General features: G+C 55.3%; 6 protein-coding genes across 6 annotated transcripts; 3 read left to right on the top strand and 3 right to left on the bottom strand.

Annotated features, from left to right (window-relative positions):
* Positions 1–188: 188 nt before the first annotated feature.
* Positions 189–2,530, bottom strand: GMORB2_2308 (Methyltransferase domain; the record flags this gene model as incomplete). The annotated part of the gene is made up of 11 exons (XM_035464288.1): positions 189–878; positions 969–1,029; positions 1,096–1,108; positions 1,171–1,198; positions 1,256–1,322; positions 1,379–1,542; positions 2,056–2,116; positions 2,183–2,195; positions 2,258–2,285; positions 2,343–2,409; positions 2,466–2,530. Coding segments are annotated over 11 exons (1,257 nt in total), but the record flags the coding sequence as incomplete, so codon positions are not given.
* Positions 2,531–3,842: 1,312 nt separating this feature from the next.
* Positions 3,843–4,709, bottom strand: GMORB2_2307 (large subunit ribosomal protein L37Ae; the record flags this gene model as incomplete). Its single annotated transcript, XM_035464287.1, has 3 exons — positions 3,843–3,906; positions 4,010–4,174; positions 4,678–4,709. The coding sequence occupies 3 exons, from the start codon at positions 4,707–4,709 to the stop codon at positions 3,843–3,845; spliced, it is 261 nt and encodes an 86-aa protein (XP_035319997.1).
* A 1,180-nt stretch (positions 4,710–5,889) lies between these two features.
* Positions 5,890–7,546, top strand: GMORB2_2306 (short-chain dehydrogenase-like protein; the record flags this gene model as incomplete). Its single annotated transcript, XM_035464286.1, has 5 exons — positions 5,890–5,944; positions 6,040–6,174; positions 6,273–6,621; positions 6,744–7,309; positions 7,389–7,546. The coding sequence occupies 5 exons, from the start codon at positions 5,890–5,892 to the stop codon at positions 7,544–7,546; spliced, it is 1,263 nt and encodes a 420-aa protein (XP_035319996.1).
* A 2,658-nt stretch (positions 7,547–10,204) lies between these two features.
* On the top strand, positions 10,205–12,527 carry GMORB2_2305 (PHD-finger; the record flags this gene model as incomplete). The annotated part of the gene is made up of 2 exons (XM_035464285.1): positions 10,205–10,655; positions 10,777–12,527. The coding sequence occupies 2 exons, from the start codon at positions 10,205–10,207 to the stop codon at positions 12,525–12,527; spliced, it is 2,202 nt and encodes a 733-aa protein (XP_035319995.1).
* A 1,293-nt stretch (positions 12,528–13,820) lies between these two features.
* On the top strand, positions 13,821–14,928 carry GMORB2_2304 (large subunit ribosomal protein L46; the record flags this gene model as incomplete). The annotated part of the gene is made up of 2 exons (XM_035464284.1): positions 13,821–14,489; positions 14,644–14,928. Coding segments are annotated over 2 exons (954 nt in total), but the record flags the coding sequence as incomplete, so codon positions are not given.
* A 603-nt stretch (positions 14,929–15,531) lies between these two features.
* On the bottom strand, positions 15,532–19,393 carry GMORB2_2303 (structural maintenance of chromosome 3 (chondroitin sulfate proteoglycan 6); the record flags this gene model as incomplete). The annotated part of the gene is made up of 3 exons (XM_035464283.1): positions 15,532–16,260; positions 16,388–19,214; positions 19,356–19,393. 3 exons carry the CDS (start codon positions 19,391–19,393, stop codon positions 15,532–15,534), a joined length of 3,594 nt encoding a protein of 1,197 aa, XP_035319993.1.
* Positions 19,394–21,013: the final 1,620 nt, after the last annotated feature.

The following is a 21,013-nucleotide window of genomic DNA, read 5'->3' as shown; positions in this document are numbered from 1 at the left end:
GATTGACAGGTTTTTTTTCATAATTCGCGAAGCAAGTAAATAATATATATAGACTCAAGCTTTTGATGACACTCTGGAGCATAACCGCTGAAACACGAAACAAAACAGCGACTCCAAGGCCATATACGGCAATGACAGAAAACCATCACCAAGGTACTTGAATTACTAGCAAACACCGTGTGACTCTCTCAAGCCAATGGTTTCCGTCCGTAGACGTACTTGTACTTGCAGTAGATATGGATGTTCCTGGTGCTACGCAGAACCTTGCGCATCTTCGCGAGAAAGACATGGTACTCCTCGTTGGACCAGTTGAGGATGCGGGTACACAGGAAGAGGGTATACCCCTCCATGTCATTCTCCAGAGTGAGCTGGGTAAAGCGGCCAATCTTGGCGAGTTTCTTGTCTGCCGTCCATGGTCCGACGGGAGCCTTGCGATGGAAGTCAGCACCGCTGTCTGTCTTGCCCGAAACATGTAGACAGATGCACGGAGAGGGGGAAGACGTTACCTTGTAGACCTTTACGTTGACGTCCTCGAAGCCAGCATCCCTGATCCCGGCATCCTGCGTGTCCCCCTCGATGACGGTGAAGCTGTTGCCCAGCCTCTTTTCACCTTCCTCGAAGACTCTGTTCCACGTCTTGATCGTCTCGTTGTCGTCTGCCGTCCCGTCGTCGCAGTAGTATCGCGGATCAAACTCGCCCGACTCGATGTACCCGCCCGGCTTGCAGCACCGAAAGGCCTCGCGGAACAGGGCCGGCCAGTCGCGGATGGCGCCGTTGAGGAAGCGCATGTGGACGAAGTCGAACTCGTTGTCTGGCCATGTCCACGGCTGTGTGGCATCATCGAGCTCAAACTTGACGTTGGGAGGAACCCACTTCGGCTATTGTTTTGTCGTCGTCACGGTCAGGGCAACAGAAAAAAAAATTTTATCTTCGTGGGCAGGGAGGAAGGGGGGACAGCAGCAGCATACCTGCATGGGAGAGAGATCTGTACCAATCACCTCGGTGTTGGGATTCTCGTCGGCGTAATCGCTGAGGGATCGCGGTCAGTACAAGTGGCCGGCTGCACTAGAAACCGAAGAAAAAAAAAAGACTCACATCGCCCAGATTCCTGTTCTTCGTGTTAGTTGCTTGCAGTACGGCTCCGTCATGGAATCCGCGAAACCAACTTACCATCGCCAGATCCGACGTCGAGCACTTTCTGGAACGGCGTGTCAGCTCTCGGTCGATGGCCTGGCTGTGCAGTTCGCCGACTCACCTGGAGGTCATTCCCGAGGGGTGCAAGGTATAGTTTTCCGTCGAGGAGCAACGTCAGGTAGTGGTGGCTGCAAGACGGTCAGAGTCCGCGAAACATGTAAACACCGCCATCATCCTTGCTCACACGATATCTAGCGACTCCGTCTGCCGCTCGTCATTTGGCGTAAAGTACTCGGTATTGTGTCGCTCGCTATGAAAAGTACGGCCATTGATGGTGCGGTACTCCAGGATACTCGAGCTGATCGAGGCAGTCGAGCTTTCCCTTTTTTTCTCATGTACCGTCAGTTCCTTGTGGATGTCAACAGAGGTGGATTCTTCAGTACCTGTCGTCCTCGACGGAGAGGCCCTCGTCGTCTTCGTCGTTGTCCTAAATGAGAATATAACGGGTGAGCTTCGAGACACACACACACACACACACACACGTGTGCCAAAACTGCCTCATCTAGTCGCACCTCTGCCGGGTTGGCGATCAACGCCTCAGGATCGTTGGACATGGTAAATGGGCGGTGATACGAAACGACTGGGATTCCGTCGTCTGCACAGACAATGTGCTGTATACAGAGAATATATGTGAAGCGGGGAGAGCGGGAAGAGGGTGGGGAGAGCGGGAAGGAGGCGGGGAAAGGATGCCTTCCATATGGTGTGTTTGATTAACGGCGACGGATCTTACACATTCCCCGACGGTTGTCTCAACAGATAATCAACTCTATAATCTCCAGTACCTATAGAGACAAGCCTGATACCGAGACAGGGGCAGACCCCCCCCCCCCCCCCCCCNGGGGGGGGACAGCAGCAGCATACCTGCATGGGAGAGAGATCTGTACCAATCACCTCGGTGTTGGGATTCTCGTCGGCGTAATCGCTGAGGGATCGCGGTCAGTACAAGTGGCCGGCTGCACTAGAAACCGAAGAAAAAAAAAAGACTCACATCGCCCAGATTCCTGTTCTTCGTGTTAGTTGCTTGCAGTACGGCTCCGTCATGGAATCCGCGAAACCAACTTACCATCGCCAGATCCGACGTCGAGCACTTTCTGGAACGGCGTGTCAGCTCTCGGTCGATGGCCTGGCTGTGCAGTTCGCCGACTCACCTGGAGGTCATTCCCGAGGGGTGCAAGGTATAGTTTTCCGTCGAGGAGCAACGTCAGGTAGTGGTGGCTGCAAGACGGTCAGAGTCCGCGAAACATGTAAACACCGCCATCATCCTTGCTCACACGATATCTAGCGACTCCGTCTGCCGCTCGTCATTTGGCGTAAAGTACTCGGTATTGTGTCGCTCGCTATGAAAAGTACGGCCATTGATGGTGCGGTACTCCAGGATACTCGAGCTGATCGAGGCAGTCGAGCTTTCCCTTTTTTTCTCATGTACCGTCAGTTCCTTGTGGATGTCAACAGAGGTGGATTCTTCAGTACCTGTCGTCCTCGACGGAGAGGCCCTCGTCGTCTTCGTCGTTGTCCTAAATGAGAATATAACGGGTGAGCTTCGAGACACACACACACACACACACACACGTGTGCCAAAACTGCCTCATCTAGTCGCACCTCTGCCGGGTTGGCGATCAACGCCTCAGGATCGTTGGACATGGTAAATGGGCGGTGATACGAAACGACTGGGATTCCGTCGTCTGCACAGACAATGTGCTGTATACAGAGAATATATGTGAAGCGGGGAGAGCGGGAAGAGGGTGGGGAGAGCGGGAAGGAGGCGGGGAAAGGATGCCTTCCATATGGTGTGTTTGATTAACGGCGACGGATCTTACACATTCCCCGACGGTTGTCTCAACAGATAATCAACTCTATAATCTCCAGTACCTATAGAGACAAGCCTGATACCGAGACAGGGGCAGACCCCCCCCCCCCCCCCCCCGTCCCTGCCCTTACCTATTTCGTAGTGCTACGATTACGAGCAATATTACAAAGAATTTGCGACGTACGAGTACGGTGCGTCTCGGTGGGGCCTCTCGAGAGCTGTCGACAGGGATCATGCACATCTGCGTGAGACGAGGCGTTCACAGAGAGAGAGTGAGAAAAACGGTGGAGGCTACGGGTGGCAGGTGATAAGAGTACGGACAAGCGCACGTTGACTGCAGCGCACACGCCACTCTCGCTATAATATCGATATATGCACATGCATATATATACATAGCCTCCTCTCCCCTCTCGTTCAACCTACCTGTACGATTGTGGACCAGGGGCAGGGGAAGGGCTAGGTTCTAGTTCTGACCTCGCATTGAGAAGGATGGGAGTAGAATAGGAGAGACAAACACTCCAGCTTTGAAAGTTCGTGGTTCGGGAAACACGACTCGTCATAGCTTGTTTTGGGCACCTCGCATGCTATGGTTTTTTGTGAGTTTAATTTGTTTGGGCCACTTATCCATCGGCCTGCTTCTGTGCAGTTATCGTTTACTGTTCACATGGCCAAGCCATAAGCGAGTAGGAATGAATGAAAGAACCATCAATTCCGTTCCTTGTTTTTTTTTTCCATTGCACCAGTCCGGAAAGCAAAGCCGCAGATGATTGCCCAATTTTTTTTGTTTTATTCATGAACCGTCCAGAGAGTTTTAAAAAAGAGATTCCATCACGAATAATCCTTAGACCTCAGCAATCTCCCTCAGACGGCGCAGGGTCGAGCGAGTGGCAGCGGCGGCGGGGGTACTAGGGACAGCACGTTAGCCTTCTTGTATTTTTTTGCCCGTGTGGTCGCTTTGCTGGGAAAGCGCATTGTGGGAGCACAGGAAGAGAAGGCGGGAAAACATACGAGACGGTGTAAGCACCACCGGCGACGGTGCGCTTGCAGCCACGGCAGTCCCAGATACCGACAGCCTGGCGGCGGACGGTAACCTTTCCGCAGAAGGTGCAGGTGTACTTGGCGTGCTGGGTGATTTCCATCTTCTTCACCTGCTTACGCAGGGAGGCACCGTAACTAGAAAGACAGTCAGTTGGGTATGTTCCACCTGGGGAATGATTGCCCCGCCACGGGAAGAAAAAGTCGCCAAAGGGTAATGTCGACTGGTCTCTCGAATTCAGAGTAGAGTTGTTCGTTGCAGAGATGTCGGTCGCCTGCTTGATACGCTGTGCCGCTGACCTCCTTTGGAGATAGGTTTGTCGTCGGTGCGAGGTCTGGTCGGCCATGTGTCATCGAGATCCATTGCTTGCAGCAAGAAATTAATCCGTGGAAATCCTGGGTGCAACGAAGCAAGAGTCGTCGACATATTTCGAGCTGAGCGATTCGTTCCGATTCGAGAGAGACCGAGACAGAAGCACTTTTTGCGACGGGCGAGGGTGGGCAGGTGGTTGGATTGGACGAGATATATCATCTCGAGAGGTTAAGACTTACCGGACGCCATATTTACCGCTGCGGAGAGAGTTAGCAGATGCCCGTGAAGAATGAAGATTTTTGCTTGGGAATTATTTGCGTATACGTACGTCACGCCGACCTTCTTGGTGCGCTTAGACATCTTGACTGATTTGTGTGAAGGTTGTTTGGAGAGGAAAGAAAGGAGGTTGCAGGGACTGAGGTAGGCGTCACCAAAAATGTGTAGCCGGGTTGGAGTTGTGATTTTCCTTAGGGCAAGCACGTGAGTGGGACGTAGGCACAGGAATAATGAGAGCTGGGTTGAAAAAAAAAAAAAAAAAGTAAAAAAGGCCCCAGTGTGTGTGTGTGTGTGCGCTGGGGGGGGAGGCAGGTTGACCCGATATTTTCGCGGCTAGACTTTGAGCGTGGTCACGTGGAGCAGGTACGTACCTGCCTCTCACTCCCGCCACACGGCATGATAGATGGGGCCGCTTCTATTCGTTTCCTCGCTTGACGGGACCCAGCAAAGAGACAGAGTCCTCAATAGTAGCCACGGATGACCAACTCGGTAATAATCATGGGCAAGGAGATGTGTCCCAGAAACTGGAACAGACTGGAAGTACTCGTACATAAGGTGAAGCCCACCAATCCCGAATCCCGATTCCTCACAGAGGGCATGCGCGACATTTGTGATATGCGGCGTAACCACCTCCGAGTGAGGTACCACTACCAATTAATACAAGAAGACGTCGCTGCTCAGCATGGGACATTCATCTCCTACATGTGGGATTCTTCAGTACCAGCAATGAACAATTCGCCCGACAGTTCAACGAAAAGCAACAAAAGGAAACACGGAACCGGATGGATAGTGGCACCGACGGCGACGAACGAGTCTTGGTAATGCATCAAGATAACGGCAGGCACCCCAGGAGGGAGCGAGTTGCGAGCAGTATACAACGGATGGCATCATGATCATAATATCGTGTAAGCTACTAGCCATACGTATCGTATATATACTACTAGGCAATCGCTGGTAGCATCTCGCCCGCAAATCATGGTCTAGTCTCCCATCTTCACTCTAGCTGGTGCATATCATCGTTCAAGCTGATTAGCTTTCAGCGTTAGTAGTGCTGCTTGCTCTCGTATAGCAAGGTGGCAGGCAGTTGACTCCATTCTATCCGCCCCTCGATAGACGACTACTATTGTCACACTACCATGTGAGCAGCTGAGCTCGATTCTTCAACTGCCGCCCGAAGTTCCACACTTGAAACCTTCACCTGCTTGGACGCTGTATTGAAACATATCACAGCACCACACATCATTACGAGAATTGCGTAGCCACCATGGCTTTCAAGAAGCACGCCCAGCAGTACGATCTCGTCGTCCTTGGTGCAACAGGTAGACAATGGCAGCGACAGCGACGTGACCATCTCCTCCACGTTGTGTGTCTCAACCGCTAACACGCCCATGTGGGGGGGGGGAAGGATACACAGGCAAACGGACGTGCGAGCACATCACGGATCGATTCCCCACCGATCTACGATGGGCTGTGGCGGGTCGCTCCGAGTCCAAGCTCCAAGCCGTCATTGACGAGTGCAAGAAGCTCAACCCGAACCGGGTCCAACCAGGTAGATGGAAGCAAATGATCCGTTCCCACTTGAATGAAGTAATCACCCATACAAGTATGGATATGACGGGGGCGACTGACGAGATGTGCGACATGTAGCCATCGAGCTGGCCGACTCGGACAGCGATGCCAGCGTGACGGCCCTGGTCAAGAAGACGTACGTCCTCATCACCGCCGTCGGACCCTACTGCATGTACGGGTCGGGCGTGTTCAGGGCGTGCGCCCAGAACGGCACCCACTACATCGACTGCACCGGCGAGTTCCCCTGGGTGGCCAGAATGATTGAAGAGTACGAAGACGCCGCCAAAGCCAGCGGTGCTCTCATGTTCCCCCAGATGGGCCTCGACTCCGCGCCGTCTGACCTGTGTACATGGGCTCTGGCCAGGCATGTCCGTGAGAAGCTGGGGGCTCAGACACGTGATGTCACGATCGTCTTCCACGACATAAAGTGAGTCATGTCTCTCTCTCTCTCTCTCTCTCTCTCTCTCTCTCTCTCTCTCTCTCTCTCTCTCTCCGCCTTCCTCTCCCTCCTGTCTCTTCCCAGCCTTGCTTACTTGCACCTTTGAAAAGATTCACTCCGTCCGGCGGCAGCCTGGCCACATTGCTCGCCGTGTTCAACCACTTCTCCATCAGAGAGGTCCAGGCAGCGGGCAAGCCCTACGCGCTGTCTCCCGTCCCCCGCAAGCCGGAGGGCGCCCGCCCCCACGAGTCCGTCTTCAACAAGCTGTTTGGTACGCGCACCATCCAGCCCTTTGGCACCGTGACGACGTCCTTCGCCAGCATCACAGATGGCTCCGAGGTCGAGCGCACATGGGGTCTTCTCTCGTCCACGCCCAGCCGTCGGGACGAGTTCTATGGCCCCAACTTCACCTGGGCGCAGTACTTCCGCGCCGAGTCACCGCTGCACGGCTTCTTCATCCACTTGGCACTCGCCCTGGGTACATTCGTCATCGCCTGCATCCCCCCCGCCAGGGAGCTCATCAAGAAGTTCATCTACCAGCCTGGTCAGGGCGCCTCGAAGGAGTCGACAGCCAAGGAACGTGTCGAGTACCGCGGCATCGCCAGCCCGGATAACAACGGCAAGACCAACGACAAGGCCTATTGCACTGCCGTGTACGAGGGAGGTACCTACTACCGTGAGTTGAGAACTGGTCTCTGACGACTCTGCTATATGCTGCTTATCGCTGACACGTTCTCCTCTTCCATCACACAAAGTCACGGGTATGCTGCTTGCAGACGGCGCTCGCACTCTTCTCGAGGAGGATACGGGGCTGCAGGGCGGAATCTACACGCCTGCCTGCCTTGGACAAAGCTACATTGACAGAGTGTCTGACTCGGGATTCAAGTTGGAAGTCAAGACGATCCAGGTTTAGAGGGCATATAGCGCAGAATCACGACTACTGCCCCCCCAGGTAACAACAGCAATTACAGAGCACCTCGGGAGGCTCTGTGAAATTCCCACCCCTCCATGCCTTGAAAGTGCCGGCTATCACGACAGCTGTAGACAGTGGTCAGGACAGTTGGGCCAAAGCGTTCGGTCGGCAAGCTAATGCAACCAGCAATACCGAAGGTCTCTCCTGCTAATTAGCGAATGCTCCCTCTCTCCCCCGAATGCTCCGTGTCGCCATGGATCATGGATCTCGCAGTCGGGCATCTAGAGACCCAGAGGTAGGACACAGAGTGATTAGCCTTGAAGTGAACTCGGCCGTCCCGCTAGTCCTAGGAAACATCTTCTCGGTGCCTGTCTTGTCAGTCGGATCCTGCTCTCTCCTGGTCGGTGCCGTTGCGGCCCAAGGGAAGACCCATGCTGTCTTGTTCTTAGGGCGTCGGCTCGCTGGTCTCGCCGGGGGTAGTCGGGATGACGACATGGTCCTATTGCTCTTGCGCTTGAAATAAGGCTATGGATGGTCAAGGCTGACAATGGAAATGACGAACCTCTGTCATTTTGCTGCCATGCTTCCCTCCGTGACATCCATCATTGTCGCTCTAGTAATGAGTCACAACCCTGGGCGTAGAGCCTCCTTGGATGAGGCTGAGATACTGAAGTGTCATCATGCTTCGTAACACCACGATGTGCACGGCAGAAGAACTTGATTGGTCCCGTGCAAGGCAAGATGACGGCGCCAGCATAGTTGAAGGATGCGCCTCAAAAGCCCAGGAGCAGAAAGGAATCGTCTCCGTTCCTTCTGGTCCTTCTAGTTCCTCTGGTCTTGGCCGACCTCCCCTGTCGTGCTCGTGCAGCGGTATGATATGTACTGATAAGTCTCCCTACTTGGTCTGCCTGTCTTCCTCTCCCCCCTCTGCTTCCTCTGCTTCCGCTGGAACGCTCGCCTAGTCGGTCTCCCTCAATCTCGTTGCTCCTCTGCTTGTTCTTGTCTTCCTTTCTTCATCGTCTCCGTCCTCTACTCGTTGATTCTTCTTCTTACTCTTCTCGTCCTCATCGACGCCGTCATCATCCTCCTTCCACCTCCCACTTTCTCGCTGCTGCTGGAGAAGAAGGAGGATGCAGTTCAGGGCAGTATGACTCCCGGATTAGCAATGGAGGGCATGTGTTCTGCTTAGGTGAGAACGAGCCGGGAAGGAGTGATATCCCAGATGTGCTTAGGGCTGTTCCCATTGTTCACATTCTAGTACGGTTGCGGCTACGGCTACGGCTACGGCTACGGCTACGGCCGCTACTGCGAGTACTAGGTAAGATAGCGTTTCGGTAAAAGGAAGTGAGCGCGCTCTGCTCTTGCCTTTTATCCCGGCGTCGGAAATAATAAGACAGACAGTGAAATAGACAAGGAAGGAAATCTATTTAACATTTAACAAGGCAAGAGGGACGGGGAATATTGGACATCGAGGTCCCTTGATGGTATCCTTGGCAGGCAAGGAGTCCGGTAGTAATCTGTAGTGGTGAGGGTATCACCATGTGCGTCACCTCCACCCACTACTACTCCGTAGTGCTAGGAGGTATCACAGCGTCCCTGCTATTTGCGGTGAATCGCCTGTGTCACTCCTTCCCTGGCTGACTGAAGCGCCTGTGCGGGTCCATTTGATCAGTCGTCATTGCCTCCAATCTGTCGTCGACTTGTTGTCCCTGTTCTCTTGGGAATTTCCACTCAATTTCGGCGGCACCACCCGGGGCCTGCATATCGTTATGACATTATCCCCTTTTTGGGGTCTGGCTGTAGTGGTACTCGTGAAACTGTGAGCTGGTGGTCGATGATTACATCCACGTACGTATCGTACGTCTACTCGTACAGGACAACGACGAGTGAGCCGGCCCGTGAATAAAAGAAAAAGAAAAAAAGAGAGAGGATAAAAGAGGATGGGTGTTGCTGCTGCTAGCAGTGCTAAATCATGGTGATGGAATTACCACACTACACACGTATTATTACGTCCTCTACACTAGCGACACGGCGCCTCACTCTCACTCTCGGTACGAAACGTAGTTGGACTTTACTAGTACGAGTTCAGTCAGCACGAGCATGCAGAGACGATTCAGGATGTGGCGACCGTGATTGGTCGAGCCCCGCCAATATGTACCCACTTGAGCCAGGACACGGTCCCCTGTGACCTGAACTGGCGTCTCTTTTTGACTCTCTAAAACTCTCCCTCCTCCACCCTCTCCCGCCATCCGCCTTCTTCTGCTCCCATAATCTTCCCCCGTCTGGAGTACCTTCTTTCCCAGCTACAGCACCTGTACAGCGCTGTAATCACCTGAACTACCCAACTCTCTGCCACCGCCCACTCCCGCCCGGGCCTTTCTCCCCCTCCCCCCAAAAATCCAGTCTAGCGCCCACCAACAGGCCGCTGGCAGCACCGCCTTGGGATCACACTCCATCTCCCGCTCTCACTCTCTCTGCCTTTTGGTGCACGCTCTCCCATATTACAGCACTCCCACCACCCGCCGCCCACAGCGCAATCGTCACTGGCAATCACCGTGCACTTCGTCGTCACTTCTTCCGGTCGGCCAGACCAACTCTTCTTGCCATCATTTTACATGTTGCCATCAACATCTCCTCTTCGTCATTGGAATCGGCATCATGTCTGAGCCGGAACAGTGCATCATATGCCTGGACTCGCTCCTCCTTCCACGAAACTTGCACGTCGCCGCTGCTTCCACTACACCGGGGCCTGACGCTGCTGCTGCCCTCTCACCAGCAGCGCCCGCCACCACCACCAACGGCCACGGCCACAGCGAACAAAACGACGGGGTCAACGGCGACGACGACGACGACAGCAACAACGACAGCGACGTAAACGGTCCAAACCCCCTCTCAAGCAACGGAAACGATACCGAAAATTGCAAAGCCGATCATCAGGTTCACAGTCATCCAAATTCGACCCCGAACCATCTCTCCATCGTCGCTGCCCTCGATGGCTGTAATCACATAATTCACGATGCATGCATCCGCTCTTGGGCCCAGAAGACAAACACCTGCCCCATCTGTCGCAACACATTTCACACCGTACGAGTCTTCAATGGCGTAGATGGTAAGTCTCAAGGCAGCCCCTCCCCTCTCCTGACCCAGAAATCCTGTTTCCCTTTTATTAGCCACGCCTCTAGACCGGGACTACATCGTGACAGAGTAGACTGACACATTGGCCAACGCAGACACCACGATCTCTACCTACACCGTCCAAGACAGAAAACAGGTCGCCGAGTTCGACCTCCAGCAGTGGCTCGGCGAGAATGATAATGCTGAAGAGGAGACCGAGCAGAGCCGCCCCTGCCCCATCTGCGAATCGGCCGAGAGGGAGGATGTCCTGCTGTTGTGTGACAGCTGCGACGCCGCCTACCACACACACTGCATCGGTCTTGATGGCATCCCCGACGGCGACTGGTACTGTATGGAGTGCCGCCACCTCTTCCAGCTTGCCGACGAGGACGATCCCTCGCCCAGCGCTCCCCAACACCGGGATCCCCCCCGGTCGGCCCGGACCCGCAACGTCTCGCGCCCCAACCCAAGAGACGTGCGCGGCTTTCACGTCCGCACCCGTGCGCGCCTGAGGAGGGCACGCCAGCAGGCCCGCAACGTCGAGTGGCAGGGTGCCTGGGGCCAGTTCGCCGGTCGCTTCTACGATCTGAGCGAACTCGACCTCGACAATCAGGACGAGGAAGACGAAGAGCTCGAGCAGTTCCGTCGCTTCCAGCAGCTGGACCGCAGGGAGCTTCATCGCTGGCAGCAGCGCATGGACATTGCCAACCGCCTCGGCGCGCGCGACGCCTTTGCCAACAACATCCCACCCCAGATTACAGAGCACCTACACCCGCCTCCGCCTGTTGAGGAGACAGTCGACGAGAGGCGTGCGTGGGGCGCATTCGAGCGCGCTCGCGACACCGAAGATGCCACCACCTCGAATAGCAGGAAACGCAAGGCCAGATCCGTCACAGCTTCGCCGGCCGAACCACCACAGGAGCCCGAGCGGAAGCTGAAGCGCCCCCGTACCAGGCGGTTACCCATGCAGCAGGGGGAGGCGTCGGGTTCGACCTCGTCACCAGTGACGACGTCAGTCACGGCAGCCCCGACATCCTCGGCGGCGGGGCTCTCGACGGCGGCGGCCTGGACTGACGGCAACTCAACCGCTGTGGGAAGTGGTGAAGCAGCAGCAGCAGCAGCAGCAGCAGGGCGCAGCATCAACGAACCCGCCCTGGTGTCGTCTCTTCTCAAGGAGCTCGAGCCCCAGGCCCCCTCAGAAGATGAGACCGGGGCCACGTCGGCGGCCGCCAGGCGGGCGACAATACCAGACGCCTCATCTCCGGTACTGTCGCCCTCTCCATCGAACCACAGCAGCCCTCGGGCCATGTCCATGACGCCACCACCTCTGCTATTAGGCAACGAGCGGCCAACGTCACCGACCCTGTCGCTCAGCACGCACATCGAGCCGAGATACCCGCCTGCCAACTACTCGCCCAACCGGAACAGTTGCGGCGGCAGCGGCAGCAGCAGAACCGGCAACGGAACCGGAAACGCCAGCGGCAGCGGAAGCGGGAGCGACCACAGCGACTCGGAGAATCGGCCCAGCCGCAGGAGGAGCCGGAACCTGGAGCTGCGGCAACCGCGACCGCGTCGTGGCGCCCATCCTATAATGACGCGGATCCAGGATAACTCACCGAACCGATCAACCGTCATGACTCAAGAAGAGAAGAAGAAGATCAACGACATTGTCAAGTCGGCGCTTCGGCCGCACTGGCGAGCCCAGAAACTGACGTCGGAGCAATATGCCACCATCAACCGCGACATATCGCGCAAACTCTACGAAGAGGTGACGAACGCGAACGCGCTCAACGACGATGCGAAGCGGTCGTGGGAGCACAGGGTCACCCAAGAGGTTGCCCAGGCCGTAGCAGGGCTGTCGGTTTGAACATGGGATGTCCCCCTCTCCCTCCGCGACGAACGGGCGGTCCGCAGGCGTGTTCCGAAACGGCAACAACTCATTCCCTCTTTCGACGGCGGCGACAAGCGGCGGCGGTGGAGGCAGCCTTGCACGGATTCATGATACCCAGAGCAGCATTATGAGCGGGTTCGGAACGGAGTATTCTTGTGTTTTTCTTTTCTTGTCCTTTTCTTGGTTATATTCCCCTCATACACAAACCATCAACTTTTTTTTGTTATTCTGCTTTGATTTGTGCATCGGAGTTGTTTCTGTGTCGGTATAGGAGTTGGGAAGGAATAAAGCACGGGTATAATATCGGGCAGGGGATTCAGCCAGCGTCAAAGCTTTCACATTTGTGTTATTTCGGAGGAGCGGCTTGGCTCGCAACGAGAGGGCGCCATTTTGGGTTTGATCTTGTACCCAGGTAGGGCAGGGGATGATGGTATACGGAATGTGAATATATCGAATGGCCCCCCCGGCAACATGATTTAGACGGTCGGGCCGGACACTTTTAAGTGGTTCTTTTTACTCGTGCTCGTGCTCGTACTCTGAGTGATCAAGAGGTGAAAACCAGAGGTGCATGCGAACAGTCGTACACCTATATTACTGTGTGTGGATTGATTAACACAAACACACAAAAGCAACCGAGGCAAGAAAAGAAAAGAAAAAACAGCAAAACAAATGAGATGGAATGAGAAGGATGTCAGCAGTATCTATCTAACAGGACCCGGTGAGACGGTGCAGGCTCCGCTAGCGAAAAAAGACTGCAATAAGTCACTCTCGGCACTCGTAAATGATCAGGACGTTCTGGAGGTAGAAACAGGTCTTGACGATAAGGAAAGGGTGCCTTGGTGAGAAGAAGAAGAAGAAGAGAAACGAGAGGAGGGAAGAGAAAAGAAAGGTTTTGTGTGCGTGCGTATGTGGGTGAGACATGATTGGAGAAAATCGTGCCTGAGGCATGACGAGGAAAAGATGTGTCAGCAGATTTGGGTCGATGTCCATTGTAAATTGTAATATTATGGGTCAGTACTTAGTACCTCTGTACCTTTTTTTTTTTGGATTTGCAGGGGAAAAGGTTCGAGACGCGAAGACCAGCAGGTTCCTTTTCCTTCCCAGTCAGACCTCCCCAAGTGTCAGCCACGGGAACACAGCACATGATGATGAAGGTGTCAAGCAAAGGAGGACGGGTCCTCCAAGGGACGATTTTCTGTCAGTTTTTCTCTTCTCAGAGGTTTTCCTCTTTCTTCTTTTTTTTCGTGTCGATTCAAATTCCCGACTTAGTGGAGAGGAGGGGGGAGGTCAAAAACTGACAAGGAAGCAGCATCAAGATGCCATCGATGCGCGGCAGCCTCCTACTCTACAGTGACGGCGACGACGACACCAGCCGAGGCACCGGCCAGCGCCTCTGCACCCTACGACATCCGGTCCGGACTGATCCTGACGCGTCCCCCAATCATCACGCCGCGCCAACACCCCTTCGAGTCGGCCTTCTACTTCTACCAGAAGCGGCTGGAGGAGCGGCTGAACAGCCCCTTCATCCCGAGCATCTACTTCAAACCCGACACGCCGCGCCGGATGGAGTGGGACCTCAAGATCCGCGAGCGCGAGGGCTCCGTGGCCAAGGAGCTGGGCGTCTACCACGGCAAGGGGTCGACGGCGTGGCAGGACGAGCTCAAGGTGGGCGACGACCTGAGCTCCCCGGACAGCATGCTGTCCAGCCTGCTCAGGGACGCAGAGGTGCGCGTCAGCGAGGACGCGGAGGTCATCCCGGCCGAGGACGTCACCCCCGTCGAGCTACCCGCCTCCAGGGAGACAGAGGCCGATCGGAAGAACGACGTGCGCAGGCTGGACCGCAAGCTCGACAGAACTCTCTATCTCGTCGTCAAGGGGCCGGACGGCAACTGGGCCTTTCCCGCCGACGTCGTTCCTGCTGGGGAGAATCTTCACGAGGTTCGTTGTCTCATATATACATCTCCCTCCATCTCCCTCTCCCTCTTTCTTTCTTTCTTTTGAATCATCGTCTCCTTATTTTGTCCCCTGTACTCCTGATCGAATCATATGCTACCGTTTTCTGTATGGAAATTAATAATGACGATGGAAATAGTGCGCCCAACGTGTCATCGATCAGGCCGCCGGTGTCAATATGAATACCTGGATCGTCGGCCGCGTCCCGGTCGCCCACGTCATCGACCAGACTGCCGCCTCCGCAAAGGATGGCAAGATCCAGAAGACCTTCCTCCTCAAGGGTCGCATCATGGCCGGCCAGGCAAACATCAAGGGCAACCCCTTTGGATACACTGATTTCCAGTGGTTGACCAGGGAGGAGCTCGAGAAGGAGCTTCCCCCTGCTTACTTCAAGGGTGTGCGCAACATGATGTCTGATCGATAGGTCAGCCCGCATGGGAGCCGAAGAAGAGAAGAGCGAGTTGTGGCTGTCAAGACCACCTGTACAATTATATATTCACGTCACCTGTAATACAAACCTTTTTTTGTATAGCAAATGTTGCTGTCGTTTTTTTCTACCCGTCCTTTCTTCATTGTGTTCCATTCATTTTACCATGACTCTTTTCACTCCTGCCTTGACTCTTTCTTCTTCACTTGCCCAACATTCACGTAGATGCCGATCATGTACATCAGTTCATTCCGTCATACGCGCATGTATAGATAAGAGGTATTGATACCTGCCCATCCTTCCTCCACGTCAAGTCAAGTACTGAAAGTGGTCAATTGACATGTCCATCCACCATTTCTCGCGCTCGTCAACGCCCAAAACTCCTTCAGCGGATTGAGAGGGAAAAGAGAGAAGAAGAAGAAAAATACATAATCCCCCTCCCTGATGCTGGGGTGGAAGGAACTGCTTGATACACACATGAAGAGGGACCAGAAAAGAATAGATATAAGGAATATAGACAGCATTACCGATAATAGCATCGGAGGGAACAAGAGCGAAGAGAGAGAGAAAAGGAGATGAGAGAGATAAAAAGAGATTTGTCTAAGCAGGTTTGGCCTGTCCCTCAACAAACTCGAGAGCGTCCTCCGTGCTGACACAGTCGATGGAGGAAGTCTTGTTACGGAATGTCACGCCATAGCTCTTATCGGCGACAAGCACAATTTCCGGACGGAAGGTGGTGCAGATGAATTGGGTGCCGATCTCGTTCGAGATGGACTGGAGCAGTGACGCGACGGCCGTACGGTACTGCGCGTCCAGGTTGGCGTCCACCTCGTCAAAGATGACCATGGGAGACGACTCGGTGGCCTGGAGGGCGAAGATGAGGCACAGGGCGCACAGACTCTTCTGCCCGCCGCTGAGCTGCTGGATGCGCTGCTGCTCGTCCAGCTCCTTGGAATTGAACGAGACGCTGATGCCCACGCCGATGTAGTTCTCCACGCTGCCGCGGGCCGCCTCGTCTTCGGACTCGTCCGGCGGCGGCTGGGGCTGACGGCCCCGGTCCGCACGCCGCTGGATCACCAGCCGCCCGTGTCCCGCGGGAACGAGCTTGCCGAATATGGTCGAGAACTCGCGCGACACCTGCTTGAAAGTGCGTTCGATGGCCTCATCCTTGCGTCGGTCCAGGTGCTCCACCAGCTCCTCAATGGATCCTTGCGACTCGTCCAGCTCCTTGCGTCGCTTCATCAGCTGGTCCTGCTGCGTCGTGAAGCTGTTGTACTGCTCAAACGCCTTCTTGTTGACGTGCTTGTACTTCTTCAGGGCCTCGTTTACCTTCTTGAGGCGGGCGTTGATCTGTTTTTTTTTGGGGGGGAGGGGGTCAGATTTTGGCTCCGGGGGCGGGAGGTACGCATGATGGGGAGTTCTTCATGAGGGCAGGGATATAAAGGGGAAAACGTACAGTCTTGGTCTCCATGTTCTCATACTTGTCAAACGCCTCCTCGGGCAGCACGCCAAGATCGCGAATGTTCTTGGCACACTCGGCCAGCTGATTCATGAGGATGCTCTTCTTGGCAAGACTCTTCTCGACGCGCTTCTGCTGCTTCTCGATGCGCGCCGAGATCTCAGCCTGCGCCTGTTCGCGATTCGCCTTGTCGGATGTCAGCTCGTTGATGCGAGAGTTGACCTGCTCGGCCTTGGCCTCGATCTCGGCGAGGTCGGCGTCGACCGAGTTGGACGCCCGCTGCGCCTTGGCCAGTTCGCGGCGCACATCTGTGAGACCCTCCGACGTCGTTCCTGAGGCGGAGTCCTCAAACACCTGCCCGTTGAGCTGGTCGAGCTTGAGTTGTAGGTTCTGACGGAGGTCAGCCTCGAGGATCTGCTTGCGACTCTCGAGTCGGCGCCGGGCCACGCTGGCCTCGTTCCACTGCTTCTGCAGCTGCTGCGTCAGCGAGCTGAGCTCCTCGAGCTGCTGCTCCTCCTCGGCCGTCAGGCTCTTCTTGAAGTCGGTCTGCAGCTCGGCATTGAGCGCCTCGCGGTCCTCTATGAAGCCGCTGACGTTCTTGTCTACCGTGTCACGGCGCCGGACGGCCGCGTCCAGGTGCGCCCGCTCGTTTTCGAGGTGCGACACCAGGCTGCGCAGCTGGTGCGCCGCAGGCTCGAACCCGTCGTCAGCCTGGCGCAGCTTCTGCTCCGCCTTCTGCAGCTCCGACATGGCACCCGTGATCTCCTGGTCCTTGGCCTCAATCTGCCGACGGATGTCGCGCGACCGAGAGACCAGCTGGTCGAACTCGTCCCTCCACTTGTTGGCCGCGCGCACGGCGTTGATGCGCGACTTTTGCGGGTCGATCCAACCACCGCTCAGCGCTCCGCGCTTGTTAGTGGTGTCTCCCTCGGGCGTGATGCTGTCGACGCCGTGGCTGCGCGAGTACTGCCCCGCCACCGTCAGGTTGGGACACACGACCGTGTTGCCAAAGATTCGCTGGAAGGCCTTTTCAAACATGGGCTCGTATTGTATCTTGCTCAGCAGCGGCACGGCGTCGTGCGCCTTGGGCACGTTGGACTGGCGCGTGCGGAGGCGAGATAGGGGCAGACACGTCACACGTCCACCGTGCTGCCTCTGCAACGTGTTTAGAAGCTTGGTCGCCGTATCCTCGTTGTCGACGACGTAGTTGAACAGACGGGCACCGGCCGTCTGCTCCACCGCAACCCTGTAGGCGTCGTTGACCTCGAGAAGATCGGCTACCGTTCCATACGTGCCGGGAATATCCTGTTCCTGCTTAAGGCGGCGGATGGTGGCCAGACCACGGGCGACCTCGCGGTCCATGGTGTAGCGGAGCTCCTTCTCAGCCGTCTCCTTCTCCTGGCGGGCACCCGATATATGCGAGTTGAGCTTCTCGTCCTCTCGGCGGAGAAGCTTTCGCTCGTCGTTGAGCCTGTCTAGCTTGTCGCGGGCCTCGGTCGCTTCCGCCACCAGGTTCGACCTGTCACCCTTCCAGTTGGCAAGCCGTGCTCGAAGACTGGCGACATCCTCCTCGGCCTGGGCGATGGCCGCCTCGACACGGGAAACCTCTTCGTCGGTATCGATCTTGTTGGCCTGCTGGGTCTCGATGGTCTTTGACAGCTCCTGGATCTCTTTACGGAGGTAGGCGTCACGTTCCTCCTTATTCCTGAAGCGCGAGCCGCGGCTCTGCTTGGCAAACAGGCGGGATCGTGTCGCCTCAGCAGAGTCCAGCCTTCTCCTGGCCTCGTCTGCCTCGGCCTTCCTCGCGTTGTAGTCGGGGATGATGGCCGAGAGCTCGGTCTCTTTGGCGGCAATCTCTGCCTTGACCGACTCGAGCTCGGCCGTCTGCTGAGCACGGGCCTGTTCACGAGTCGACCGGCCATCCTCGAGGTTCTTGGTACGCAGCTCAATCTTGGCCAGATCCTTGGCGCATTCACGGCGGTCCTCCTCGAGCTGGCGGCGATCAATCTGGAGCAGCTCCATCTCGCGCCGCAGCTTGTGGATCTCGGTGTCGATCTGAGCAATGGCCTTCTTACTTGCGACAAGGTCCGAACGGCTGGAATCCGTCGTATCAAGACCATCCTGACGGGCGTTGTCGATGTCTTCGAGGGTCTCCTGTATCGTCACCTGCTCGCGGTAGTGGTAGGCGTACTCGAGGCAGCGCCTCTCGCGGTCTTTTTGCTGGTAGCCGCGCAGCTCCTCCTTCTCCTCCTCGAGCTCGGCGAGACGTTCCTTGATGTACTCGAGCAGCTCATCAATCTTCTCACGTTTGTTGTTGGTCTCGGACATGATCTTGAGTGACTCGGCCCTGCGAGCCTCGTACACCTGGGTTCCGGCCACCTCTTTGAGTAGGTTGAGTCTGTCCGACTCCTTCATATTGGTCAGGGCGGTGACGCGACCCTGGGGCACAATGTAATAAGGGTTCGAGCGCGAGAAGCCGGCCGCCTCGAGCAGGTTCATGACGTCGCTCTTTGTCACGACCTTGCGATCGACCGAGTACTCGTCCTTTTTCAGGCCGATGGTTCGTCGCAGGACCACCTCCTTGTTGCCGGTGGGAAAACGGTCATCGCTGTTGTCGAAGATGACCTCGACGTAGGCCGACATGACGGCGGAGCCGGAACCTTCGTGGAGGAGACCCTGGCGCTCCTCCCGGCTCATCTGCGTGTAGGCATCGCTGAGGACGAAGCGAATAGCGCCAAAGAAGTTACTCTTGCCGGAGCCGTTGCGACCGACAATGACGTTTGTCTTTGGTGAGAAAGGCTCGATGACTGTCTGATCCTTGTAGCTGCATGCGTAAGGGCCTTGGTCAGCCGAGTGTCTGAAAGGGTGATCTGATAGCGGGGAGGGAAGAAGCAGGCAAGGCATCCATCTCACGCGCGTTGGCCGTGCGACTGGAGGGAAGGAGAGGATGGGCGGAGAAACATACCTTTTAAAGCCCTGTATAATGATTTGTTTGATATACATGATCGACTGCGCTGGCGCCGGCGCGCAACATGCGAGCTGACTGTGGAAGATTGTCTGCGCTCACGGACGGTCTGGGGTGGGTGCTGGCGTGGGGTTGTTAAACGAAGAGGAGCAACGAGGCGCGTCTTGGACGTACCCGCGATTAAAGCGCCAGGTGGTGGGCTGCTGCTGCTCGCTGGCTGTGAGGCGCGTCGTCCTGTTTGAGTGGCTCCCCAGGGAATAATGACCTTCTGCCTGAGGATGACAAAAATGCACGTGCCATATTTGGGATTCTGACAAGTTTGAAACACCAGCTGTTGCCAATTTCCAGCCTACCCTGGGCTGGATGGCACAGAGAAAATGCATGGTCAAGTGCAGCGGTTTCGCAGTGGTTTTAATAGATGAAGATGATCCCTCTTCTCATGCGCTTCCAGTGATGTGTAATATATTTCGATGGATTGGATCACGGACTTGCTTTACCGCTAGAAGGGGTAATCAAGCTGGTCGTAGTATAGTATGTCGAGTTGAATCTACGATACTCAGTAGTAGGGCTGCAGCAAATTGTGCTTTGATCTATCTGCATTGTCGGACTTCATACAGGCTTGTCACATATCCGGAATTTATATTTCACTCAGTGCTCCTCCTCACGCGTGAATAGTCTTGAGACTATGTCGGTAGCTGTCACGCTCCTCTGTCATCAGGCTCCATTGTCCAGCCCGAACTCATGATAGCATCGACGTCAACGTCACAAGTTGGTACGAGTAGAGTTTGATACGCCATTCCCCATGTAAATTAGTCAGTGGTCCGTCCGCTCTGCACTAGCGTTGTATGAGCAATCTGCCAATCTCTGTCCGTGGGCCGCATCGACATACGGGAGCTTGCCCTGATACCCTGTATGTACTCTGTACGCGTAGCTGCCATTACAATAAACAGACCGTGCAAGTAGCATTATGATGTCGCAAGTATCTTCATTATCGTACGGAGCACTCGGGTCGCAAAGCAGGGTCCGATCCCGCCAAGTTGCTGGGGTGCCATTACGGCGTACATATACAGGTACAGGTACAGCGTGGATTGTAATATTACCTTGGAGAACCAAGGTCTGCGCACCACAGCCACCAACAGTCAACAAGGCAAGGAACAAAGGCAAAGGCGCGGAGAAGTGCAATGGAAGGAAAGGCGTAACCAACGTGAGATCAAGATCCGCTTCGTTGCCCAACCTTGTTGAAAGGGAGTAGATTGTCTCTGGACCCCCTAGCATCAATAGAAATATTACGGGGAAGGCCACCTGTTTTCTTCTTCCTCTTCTTTGTTGCCCCAGGCTCCAAGAAGTCCGAGAGGGAGAGGGAGAGAGAAAGGGAGAGGCACAGAACAAGATAATCCAAGTCGTCGCTGATGGAATGGCGCGCGTCATATGTACTTGTGCCTGTACATGGTACTCAGTATTAGAGCCATCGCCATTCTTCCTCAGCCGTGGCTAAAACCATCATCTTCACAATGACGTCCATCTTTTTGGTTTTCTTTATTGTTGCCTTTTGTGTGCCCAGAATAGGCACAGCGAGCAATCGGCCATGGTTTTCATTACTCGTACGCGTAGTGGCCGGTACCCGAGCAAACATTTCTGCGATAGCGTTGCCGTGTGGC

The sequence above is a fragment of the Geosmithia morbida genome (genome assembly GCF_012550715.1).
Source record: "Geosmithia morbida isolate 1262 chromosome Unknown scaffold_12, whole genome shotgun sequence".
NCBI classification, from domain to species: domain Eukaryota; kingdom Fungi; phylum Ascomycota; class Sordariomycetes; order Hypocreales; family Bionectriaceae; genus Geosmithia; species Geosmithia morbida.
This window is presented reverse-complemented; position numbering and strand designations above follow the sequence as displayed.